Here is a 12,556-nt window from a genome sequence, read left to right on the forward strand (position 1 = left end):
GATGCAAATGAAAAGATATAAAAAGTATAGTCACCAGGTAGGTAGCTAGAGGCATCTCTCTCTATCTCTCATCACTATTACCTCACCAGGTTTGAGTGCGTATACACGGTGCATTTTGTGATGCCGCGATCCGAGACCGATTGCAATCTATTATATATGCCATGCATGCATGCACGACACCTTTATATCCATCTGCCACTGCTAGTAGATCTATCTAAGTTGTAGTTGCATATATATATGAGATAAAAATTATGTCTGCTTGGGTTTTAGTCGATTAATCAACATGTGGTTGAAATCCATTCTTAGTAACATATTATTCTTTTTTTTCTAGATGATAATAAAATCACACTTTGATCTGACAAAGATTTTGTTAACTTTACATTGCGACTTGTGAAAATGAGTATATAAGGTTGACGATCATGCTATGATCTATGATTCTCAGCTAGCTAGTGGGCATATAATTATTAACGTTGGCCCGACGTAACAGAAAGATCTTGCCAATTGAACTTTAATTCCATTTGAGGGAAGTACTTTAACAGAATAAAGACTATGCACCTATTAATTTATTTTCATGTTTTATAATCAAGGATAAAGACTATGCACCTATCCTTTATTTTTTTATTCTATACTTTCTTAAGTCATAGAAGCAATCAATGTTTTCCTTACTAACATATACATGTCATGGCCCCATATCAGATTAGTCTGTAGCTCGTTCTGGTTTATAATGAAAATTACAGTTGCTCTTATTGGGGGGAAAAATAAGGTCTGCCTGCTTGCTCTTTTCAATATAATAAAGTATAGCTTCACTATTTAGATTGATTATGGTTTTAAAAATAACTTCATATATTAATTAACACAGCCTCTGAGGGCAAACAACAGCAAGAACTAAGTTAGCTTAACCTTATCAATATTTTTACTCAAAAACCTAGTGTGACTAACTAGAAGAGATCACAATATAAAGAAGATTCCTCCTTCAGCATGAATAATTAGAAGACAACCCAATACAACTAGATGATGATCAAACCAAGAAAATGCATGGTATGCAGACTGTATACATTCATAAGATATGTTACCACTGATTACTTATTATTTAACTCTCATGTGTATATTCATAAGCCCATCGAAAAAGGGTGACCGATCGGTACACGCATGGCACTCACCATTGCAAGTTACAACAAAAACATCAAAAAGAAAAGGAAGAAGAAGCAAAAGAAGAGGAAATTAGAAGCAAGGCCGTCTCTCTTGCTCACTAGCTAGCTCCTACAAGGCATGAAGCTAGCTTGCAACCTAGTTTGCCTCAGTTATTCTTTTCAGAACTCTCAAAAGAACAGGACGGGAATAAAAACCTGCCCTTGACACACACACACACACACACACACACACACACACACAACTCATAATCCTTGGTATGCATGAGCATGACCACTTTATTTTTTCCTTGCATGCATATTGATATGCATGGCCACCCACCCATGTACGTGACTTGTAGTCGTATAGTCTAAATTAAACCCAGAGCGCGCCGGCGTTAATGAGCATGGGCTTGAGCTCGCCGGCGAGGTGGAGGGACATGATCCTGTTGGTGCCGCCGACGAGCTTACCGCCGATGAAGACGGCGGGGACGGCGGGGCCCCTACCGCCGAGCATCTTGAGCAGGGCGCGCTCCATCTCCTTGCCCCTGGGATCACTGTCCAGCTCGTGAACCAGGGCGTTCACGCTCAGGTCCTGCATCAGCTTCGTCACCGTGTGGCACATGCAGCAGGAGCTCAGCGTGAACACAACCACCGCACGCTCCGACGCCAGCTTCATCACGCGGTCGGCCATTAATTTGATGATCACAGATTCACAGTTCGTGAGCTTGCACAATTCTCTCTATCTCTCGCTGGCTCTCGAGATCTCTCTGTCAAGCTGTTGTTGAGGCACGTGGAGAAGAATGTGTAGGGATGGATGGTTTGGGAGCATAGGGGTGGCTGCCTTTTATAGAGTTGGCAGGCAGCTAGGGTTTCCATAACGGGCCGGGTCCGGGTCATGAATTTGCAAGTCAGCTAGTGTTACAACGCATCAAGCTAGCTTGCAAGCTTGTTTGCCCTAGTTATTCTTTTGCTAGAGTTGCAAGTAAGATCGAGCAGGGAATTCTTGAATTTTTTCGGACAGTCCATCATCACGATCTAGTTTACTGTGATAATGAGTGAAAGGGTTGATCTTTTGGAGTTTGTGGAAAAAATAAACAAAATGTTCCATGGAATCTATATAAGCTGGAAGTAACAACATAGTACACCCATGTGGCGCTCAAGGTACCATATTTGTAGATTTGGGTCCAAAAAGCTCCGTTGGTTTGCTCATTTGGCATGCTTTCTTGAAAAGGATATGGTTGGCATGCATGAGATCAAAATATTTTGGATAAAATATACATAAGCCGTCTTTTCAATAGGACCCAAGAAATATATTAATTTTGAAGGTTATGTTGTAGTGACCTACTGAGAATCTCATATGTATGCATATCATTTCTCTCTCTCTTAGATTTGCTATCTCATATTCATTATTCAAAGTTCCTGCAAAGTCAGTTGGATTATATTGCAACTTCAATTCATGTCCTAAAAAATATTAGCCTATGCCAGAAGGTATTTCTTTCTCAAGTAACCATGGCATGAAACATAAGACATGTTTGAATGGGTTAGAATCTAGGTTCACCAAGCCGACCACCAACCCAAAAGTGATGTTACTGACCACGGGACGATCTTATTCAACAATGGGTGTATGTAAGAAGAATGGAGAGTGGAGGGGGCGAGGTCATCTCGATCGACTGACCATCCAGAACAACAGCTCTATCACCTCTCCCTTTTTCTATGTTTTAGGAGCTAAAAGGCAAACGGTAGTAGCAAAAAAGGGGCACATTGGTGATCCATGCTAATGTTGAAGTTGTTTCTAATTTTAAAACATATTAGAAACAACTTCAACATTAGCATTCAGTATAATCCTATTAATGGTGCATAAGGTAAAAATTTGTTTACATAAGCAGGGTTCACTAAGCATAGGGGGCACTTAGCTCCCCTCAACCCTTGCCTCCCTTCACCCATGTGTGTCACTTCCAGAAACCTTATTAATTTCCATGCATCCCAAAAACCTGTTTGCATTGTGCTACTTGTTGTTACTATCTGAATTAATTATGTACTTGAAAGTTAGTCTAATAGAGAGGATTCATTTAGGATACAGGAATATGAATTTATATATAAGTCGATTTTTCTTGTCAACTCCAGATGTGCCTACTGCTAGCTTAGCCAATTCTAGCAACAGCTATGGGATAGATTGAAAGCAAGCACAACCAAAGATTCTTCAGAGATAGATAGGGCCACGGCATTAGTACGTCTCTTGTTTTCACATTTAAATTGATCACAAAGAATCAATCGATCGATTATCTCATCATCAAACTTTTAACAGATGAAAATAAAGGGAGTGGGGGAAGAAAAGGAATATCTGTGGATGATATGATTTGGCCGTCCACCTCACCGTCACACCCCCCGCGCCTCTCCTCCCTAGACATGGTCCAGTGGACCAACCCCCTTCTGCCCATCGGTCCACAAAGTCCACAGCGCCGGCTCACGCCACAGTAACCGGACGCCCCCACCCCTTTGCACCAGCCTATGCAAAACTGCTGCGTACACCTAGAGAGTGTACCCCAATTCCTACTTAGAGCCCTTCCTCTTCACCAAAAATTCCTAAAAATTCTCCAAAAATACTAGGAAAGATTCTAATCCTATCCATACCTTCCTTACCCATTGTTCATCCTCCATGATTCTTTTTCTAATATTTCTAATCCCTACATTAGCCACTATTATTACTTGCGACTGTAACAACACTCACCTGGCTGTTCCTCGCTATCCTATTATTGCTGCTAACCCCTATCTCTGCCATGCATCTGCCTTATCTTGTACCGTCCCCTCTGTCACCATTAGTGCTATCCCCTAGCACCAGGACAAAGTGGTGTCCGTCGTACAAGCTGTCTAGTTTCTATCCCACTTGATCTTACCCGACTGCGTCTATCGCCGTGTGTACTATCCCCTGGTGCCAGGATAGACTAACTGTCACACAAGGTCTCAAGTATTATTCCACAATTCCCTAGTGACCCCAACCCTCTAAGGATCTACTCAAACCTCCGGTCCGTTCCACGGCCACATAGCCGTTATGCCCAACTAGAAACCCAATCCTCCTCCAAGTATAGCCATTATGCTACCCAATTGAAACCCCCAAATATCATCCCAAAACCCTAATCCTCAACCCCATCAAGCTGTGGTGCCGTCCATCCAAAATCTCAAATTATCGTCCAAACCTAGCTGTTATGCTGCCCGTCCAAAACCCTAGGAAATCCGCTCATATTTTTTTAGAATTCTTTTGAAAATCCAACCATTCTATCGATTAATCATTTAGAAACTTATTTCTAAATAATTAATAAACCATTCATCCTTTATCCAAGAATTCACCTTTAAATGCCAGATAATTCCTAAAATATCCATCATGCTCCTTTCCATTCCTTAGGTTTTGATTGGTGTATTATTTTATTAATTGATATTTTATATGCTGTAATTCCTTAGGTTTTGATTGGTGTATTATTTTATTAATTGATATTTTATATGCATTTAGCTGGAAGACAACTAGGATCAAGAAGGATGTGAAACCGAAGACCTGGTCACCCTAGGAAGCCTTAAAGAGTGTCAATGAAGGCAAGTCCTAGCACCAACCTCCTTGATCATATTTTATACTATATGTATAGAAATGATAAAATCTACGAAGATAATAACTTGACCTACATATTTTGTAAGGCTATAGGAGCAACCCAGCTCTATTCCCTCTCTCGCCTTGACTTGAAGCCATTTCTAACTAGAAATCCCATTAATGACCCCGGTACGACTAGACCGAGCGTCATTTAGAAATAGAATTCTTTAAGAATGACACAATCATTATGTTTTATGGAAAACCCTAGAAAGTGCCTGTTTATGTGAGGCATTGGTTCACACCCCGCTAGCTGCACCTAGAAATCCATCCCAAGGGGCCACGGTAGGCAACGAAGATGCTGGAGAAGGACCTTCGCATAGTCCCAGGTTTGGTCGGCACGGGTTGACTGAGAGGGTCAGAGACTCTAAGGGCAAAGGCCCTGCTTACTTTGTGCACATTTTCCCCGAGTTGATATCCGTGTAGCGGTCCTTGTTTGGACCGTAGCATATCCATGGATGGACCTAAGAAATGCTGCTTAGAGATAGGCACGAGCGGGTATGGATCTCGTAGGTCAGTATCGCCTTTCGTGAAGATATGGGCTGACCGGACGTATGGGTAAAGTTTATACCTCTGCGCAGAGTTATAAATCTATCTGGATAGCCGAGGCTCACGGTTACTAGCCCACTTAGTTAAAGCTCCCGTCGATTAGCAATCATAACTTAGGAATGGTGAGAAAGGATGAGGCCTAATGAGAGTAATACTGGAATGAGGCGTAAGCCGGCCTAGAAGGACCCTGGCAGCCTCTGGCGCTCTCTAAAACTGGTAGGGGAGGTAACATTCCCCCTCCAGGGCCAACAACTTAAAATATTCTTATTTTTTCTTCCTTTTCCAAAATCACCTCACCTTGCATAAGATAGGTTTATTAATAAATCGAACCTCGCACCCTTTCCTTGATTATCCCTTGCATTTAATATAATTTCAACGCTGGAATTTGTTGAGTACCATTCATAAGTGTACTCAGACTTGCTTTCATTTGTACAGGTATAGGTCTCCAGGTGTTTCAACCATCTTGTTAGTAGATGGGCACCTGCGCTTCTCTTCATTGCGTTAAGGTGAATTAGTTTTTTATTAACTTATGCATCTTTTATTGCTTAAAATACTAAACTGTGATAACTGTATTAACCTACTAATCCTGGGACTAATACAGACGACTAGCGGGACCTTCGGAAGAACATCTGAGGATGATATGATTTGACTATGTCGCTTTTAGCTTGCTGTTGCTGCACGGTTGCAGATGCCACCTGTGATTTGTGCAAATCTCATGCGCCCATCGTTTATCAAGTTGATCAATTGGTCTAAGAAGATAAATAAGAATAAAAAATGAATAAGGTAATCTCTATTTTGTCCTCTATTTGGTGGAGACGCCGTGCTTGTCTTGGACTCTTTCCCGATTCCATCAGCTCTCACGACCTTATCTTCATTGGTTGATTCTGGTAAAAAAAACTAGTGTACAACACCATATATGTTCCTGTGCACTATGTTTGTCAGTTAGTAGCTATAAATGCAGTAACCAATTAATAAGTTGGGGTATAATAATGATTAGTACACAATTAAATTAAGGAACATTCACTAGTAGAGAACTGACCTTCCATCTGGGAGCTTTTGTCCCGGTTGACTTTGGACCCGGGACTAAAGGCACTTTAGTCCCGGATCAAAAATGAACCACCGAAGGCTACCAACGGGGGAGCTTTAGTCCCAGTTGTAAAAACAAACTAGGACTAAAGCCCCCCTTTAGTCCTGGTTGTAACAGCTAGTGGAATGAGGGGACGATTTGTCCCAGTCTGAAACACCAACAGGAACAAAATGCACACATGCACGCGCCCCCTCTCTCCTGGCCTCCACCTTATCTTTACTCCTCTCCCTTAGCTTATCTCTTCTCTCTCCCGGTCTCCCTTATCTTCTTCCTCTCCCTCCCGGCTCCCTCCCTCCCGCTCGCCGCCCCCTCCCCCTCCATCCCGCCACCGCCACCGCCGCCCCCTCCCCTCCATCTCCCGCCACCCCCTCCCCCAGCCTTCCCTCTCCCGCAGGGCTGGCGTGGGCGGCGCGCGGCCTTTTAGTTGTTCCTTCAGCAGGGAATTCTACCTATTTTCTTTATAATTTTTTGCATACCTTGCAGTTTTAGCTGTTCCAGGGGAACCTACCTATTTTTTTATAATTTTTTTATTCCAGACTTATTTAATTCGCTCCCACTGGGAGTCGAACCTGAGTCTGCTGGGTGCTACTCAGGGCCTCTAACCACACGATTCCTTGTTGGATCATCCTCGCATTTTATCTCATATATTTCTGAAACTTAGATGTGACTAAGGGGGCGTTTGCTTCCACTGACTTATTTTTAGCACGTGTCACATTGAATGTTTAGATACTAATTAGGAGTATTAAATGTAGACTATTTAGAAAACCCATTACATAAGTGGAGGCTAAATGGCGAGACGAATCTATTAAGCCTAATTAATCCATCATTAGCAAATGTTTACTGTAGGAATACATTGGCAAATCATGGACTAGGTTAGGCTTAATAGATTCGTCTCGACATTTTAGCCTCCACTTATGTAATGGGTTTTGTAAATAGTCTACGTTTAATACTCCTAATTAGTATCTAAACATTCGATGTGATGGGTGCTAAAAATAAGTCAGTGCAAGCAAATGGGGCCTAACTTTAGCTTCAAATTATCCTAACTATTTGCGATGAAGGATATATAGCTCAAAATTACATCCTGATCTAATCAGGATCACTTCCTCTGGTACCACCGGGGTCCCCGGTTTCCGCTGGTAACCAGCCGGTAACCACTTGGATTTTTCTAGGAAGTGTTACTGCTGAGATTTGATCCCCTAGATTGTGATACCTCAGATATCTTCACATCTGACAAATGACAAGTGCATTAAAGTGTTAGATAAAGTATAATTGCAGTGCAGGTTAGATTGCAGTGGCTGGATTATATATAATCCATAGCAGCAGAGGATAATGTACAGGACGTGACATGTACAGATGCTCAATCAGTCAATCTCATGTGGTCTTCACCTTCACTAGAATCCCATAACCTGATCACCGCTGGTATTATTCTTAAGCCAATAGGAAATCAATTCCGCCAAGAAACTCTACGGCAGATTGGTTTATTTATATCTTTGGTTATGCAAAGCGGTGGAGCTGGCAAGGTTCTCAAATAAATCGTCATTCTAAACAATAATTACCAATTAGGGCCTGTTTGGAACATATGAATTCTGCCGGTCGAAACAATATTTCTGCATATGGATGCATAGCCTTGCATAGACTACAATTCTAAAGGTTGTATATACTGGGATAGCAAATTGTTCTTTAACAGTAGGGACAGCAAATTGTCATGGGAAGTTCCAGCATTCTCCACACCTTCCACATGCCGACAACGATGGGGAATACCAGTATAGTACGGCCAGTGCTTCGTCATACGACACATGGAACTGATTCCGACCGGCTGATCGAGCTGGTTTCAATGGATCGGAGCCATGGATCAATCCCCTCAGCAGGTTTCAGAATAGCATCCAAAACAGCCAGCCGGCCCTCATCGCCTGGCCTTATCTGTGGCATGGAATCTGAACAACTTGCACACGGCTTTTTTCAGCAGATTGTGCTGCCCTACTTTGTAAACCAGCCTGACCTTATCAGATAGGAGGTGCTGTGCGATGCCACGATCCGACGGCGCGATATTGCTTTTTCATATCCTCACTGAATCCATCCCAGCAGAACTCTTATAACAGCTAAAGCTAGGAAGCTTAGAGCAAATAATATAAAAAGATGTTGTGGCACAATAGCTATCCACCTTTAATGATGCAACATTAGGGATGTAACTGTACCTAATGAGTAATTCTAGATCGCTACCTTGTGTGCTGTTGGATGCCACATTGTGAGCTATGGGAGAGACCATCACTACTGATTGAAGCCACATACCAGGACTATTGTTTTTTTGGTCCATGTAGGGCTCCACCGCCCCTCTCTAGTTCAACAAATATAGATTTTCCTTATATTTGTTGAACTAGCGAGAGGCGGTGAAGACCTTTTGCATACAACATGAGGTGATGCATGGCCATGAACTGCCTACAAATGAAGGTGGTGAGAACGGTGCAATGCTGGAAAACTGAGCATTGATCCTATCCCTTAGTATCGATTAGTTTTTGACCCGGTACTAATGTGAGCATTAGTACCGGGTCTAACGGTTAGTTCCCTAGGAGCCCCCCGTGACCCCTTTTAGTACCGGTTGGGAGCTCCAACTGGTACAGATCACCCATTATTACCAGGTGGAGGCTCCACCCGGTACTAATGTGCAACTTTGGGTGAAGCCTCCAAACCGGTACAAACTTCCCTCCTATAAATCCACTATTTTCTTCCTCCTGCCCGAGCCATTCACCATAGCTCGGGCTTCATCATATCCATGGAGCCATAGGGGAGGTGCTGCCGGATTGAAGACCATTTCATGGGGATTTCACTCATTCAAGTGTTCTAAAAGGTTAGAAACTTCATCCTCCCTTAATACATGGTTAGTATACTAAGTTTTATGCTTTAGAGTTAGAGTAATTTGTGATTTTTGGAATAAGGTACAGTGGAGAAAATTTTCATTTATATGCATGTGTTGTTTAGAGCTCATATTTGTGATTTTTAGAATAAGCTACAATTTTTTGGATGCTATGTTTCGTATTAGTCAAAGAAATTGATATGGGTTAGAGGAATAATTTCATAGTTTAGTCCTTTACAAATATGAGCTAAATAAATTATGGAAAAAAATATAATTTTTTCATATTTTAGTCATTTGCAAATATGAGATAGATAAATTGTGGTACATAGAGATAATAAGATGAAATAGAGGTACACAATTAGTCATTTTTAGAATAATGTACAATGAAGAAACTTTTCATTTATATGTTATGTTTGAGCTAAATAAATTGTAGGAAAAAATATAATTTGTTCATAGTTTAGTGATTTGCAAATATGAGCTAAAAAATTGTAATACATAGAGATGGCTGCTGCTGCTAGAGGTAGTGGCGATGGTAGGGGCGATCGTCGTTCCTCTTGTGGCAAAGGGAAAACCATAGTTGGCTCTCATGATAAGCCGAAGAAAATGAGCGCGTGGGAGAGAGCAATACTTCATTATTTGCAAAGATGTCATGAAGATGCTGTTGTGACGGTCAAGAACCTCCTTTTGGTGGTCGTTATACTCCACCTCTAGTCCCGGGTGTTTCAGATCCACTTAGTACTACCGTTGTAGGAGGTACGGATGAGGCTGGGTCAATGAAACTTTCATCTTCGCTGCCCAAGTATGCTTAAAGTCCTCCTAGATAGTACTCAGTGGATGGTTTGTCGTAGTGTATCATGTTGTTTGGGTCTAAAATTTAAATTTGTGTATATCTATCTAAACTTTCAGCAACATTTGAGTTTGTCGTAGTGTATCATGTTGTTTGGGTCTGAAATTTAAATTTATGTATTTCTATCTAAACTTCTAGCAACATTTGAGTTTAATGGTATTTGTATCATGTTTGCTATGTTTCACGTATAATTTTATGGATGATCAGAATATCTTTGGTTCGGTAATACTTTGTAGATGAATCGGCAATGGATGTACAATGCAGACAAACACTCCATGAAGTACGTTAATGTCTTGTGTGGTTTTCTTGATCTAGCAGAATCCAACAAACCGCTGTCCGATTTTATTTGTTCCATATAGGAATTGCAAAAAGAGAAGGATTACTCATCTAGAAAGACTATTCATGCCCACACATACAGTTCTTGATTCATGCCTAACTATTTTGTTTGGACCAAGAACGGGAAAAGAGATATGATGGAAGATGATGATGAAGAAAAAGATGACAACATTCCTGACTGGATTCAAGGAGGTGCCTTTGCAGATGCTCCAATGGGCGAGGCTGAAGAAGAGATGGACGAGGCAGAAGGTCCTATCGATGATCTAGGTCAGGTGTTGCGATATGCAAAGGAAGACTGTGAGAATGTGAAGGAGTCAAAAAAGTTCGAGCATATGTTAGATGATTATAAGAAATTGTTGTACCCAGATTGCAAATAGGGGCACAAAAAGTTGGGTACTACACTGGAAATGCTGCAATGGAAGGCACAAAATGGAGTTTCTGACAAGAGTTTTGATGAGTTAATGAAAATCATAAAGAACATGCTTCCTGAGGGGAACGAATTGTCGTCCTCAACGTACATAGCAAAAAAAAGGTTGTTTGCCCTATGGGTTTGGAGGTACAAAACATACATGCATGTCCTAAGGACTGTATCCTCTATCGCGGTGAGGAATATGAGAAATTGGAGGCTTGTCCTGTGTGCGAAGCACTGCGTTATAAGATTAGGCGAGATGATCCCGGTATTGTTGAGGGGCAAGCCAACAAGAAGAAAGTTCCTATGAAGGTAATGTGGTATTTCCCTATAGTACCACGTTTGAAGTGTTTGTTCAGAAACAAGGCACATGCAAAGTTGACGCGTTGGCACAAAGAAGAATATAAGCAAGATGAAATGACCAGACACCCCGCTGATGGGTCCTAGTGGAGAACAATTGATAGAGAATTTCCCGAGTTTGAAAAGGATGCAAGGAACATATGGTTTGGTTTAAGTACAGATGGATTCAATCCATTCGATGAGTTCAGTAGTGGTCATAGCATTTGCCTTGTGACCTTATGTATGTTCAACCTTCCGCCTTGGATGTGCATGAAGCGGAAGTTCATTATGATGCCGGTAATTATCCAAGGCCTAAAACAACCTAGCATCGACATTGATGTTTACCTAAAACCATTGGTTAATGAACTTTTACTATATGGAAGGAAGAAGGTGTATGTGTGTGGGATGAGGACCAAAAGGAGACTTTTAATCTACGAGTATTGTTGTTCGTAACCATCAACGATTGGCTGTCGCTTGGTAATCTGTTTGGATAGACAAACAAGGGATACCGACCCTCCTCCGATCCCCGCGACGTCGCCCCTCCTCCCCATGACGCCGCCGCGCCCCACCCCCACTCCACCGACGCTCCTCCACCGGCCCTCCTTGGCCCAACGACGCCCGCCCCTCCGCGATCCTCCTCCTTCCCAATGTTGCCGCCCCTCTGCCTGCCCTCCTCCTCGCGATGCTGACGCGCCCAGACCCGCTCTGACGTGCTCTTCCTCCCCTAACCTGGCGCCGTTCACGCCCCCGGCGTCGCCATCTCTGCTGTGCCGCCTCGTCCGCCCCCGACGTCATCTCTGCCGTGCCGCCGCCGACCCCGACATCCCCAACCCGTCGGCGACTGTAACATGCCCTGCTGGCACTCCTCCCCGGCGACCTCCCGAGACAGCGCGCGTGGCCGCGTACTCATCGTCTTGTCTGCTAACGTAAGCTTGCGGCTGTGCTGATGTCATTTTTTTCTTATTATTTATTTTTAATTCTAGTTATTTTGTAATAAGTTAAAATAGCTAGAAATTAGAGAATTTTTTTAACATAGCTAGAAATTGTAGAAAAAATGTTAAAATTATTAGTATGGAAATGGTGAGTATAGAAATTGTGTTATGAAAGTCCTAGGAAGTTAATGTACATTATTGCCATGCATTGTTTTATTAGTGGAATAGTAGTAGAAAATATATAAATAGTGCTATTAATTTTAAAAAGCCTACTACTTAGAATAATTCTTTTTTATGCGACAAATTGAGCAATAGTATAGTTCAATGAATTATAGAAATGTGCATAAATTTTTTGAATTAGCTAGAAATTATAGAAAAATTGTTGGAAATGCCTATTAATTGTAATTTGAACAATGTACAACATTTATTATAAAAAATTGTA

General features: G+C 41.9%; 1 protein-coding gene across 1 annotated transcript; it reads right to left on the minus strand.

Moving 5' to 3' along the window:
* Positions 1 to 1,079: 1,079 nt before the first annotated feature.
* On the minus strand, positions 1,080 to 1,940 carry LOC101765122 (putative glutaredoxin-C14). The gene has a single exon (XM_004962782.2). The coding sequence runs from the start codon at positions 1,819 to 1,821 to the stop codon at positions 1,504 to 1,506; it is 318 nt and encodes a 105-aa protein (XP_004962839.1). The 5' UTR covers positions 1,822 to 1,940; the 3' UTR covers positions 1,080 to 1,503.
* Positions 1,941 to 12,556: the final 10,616 nt, after the last annotated feature.

The sequence above is a fragment of the Setaria italica genome, chromosome III (assembly GCF_000263155.2).
Source record: "Setaria italica strain Yugu1 chromosome III, Setaria_italica_v2.0, whole genome shotgun sequence".
Classification (NCBI taxonomy): Eukaryota; Viridiplantae; Streptophyta; class Magnoliopsida; order Poales; family Poaceae; genus Setaria; species Setaria italica.

Coding starts and splice junctions, on each gene's coding strand:
- LOC101765122 (XM_004962782.2), bottom strand. CDS start 1,821: ATGGCCGACCGCGTGATGAAGCTGGCGTCGGAGCGTGCGGTGGTTGTG.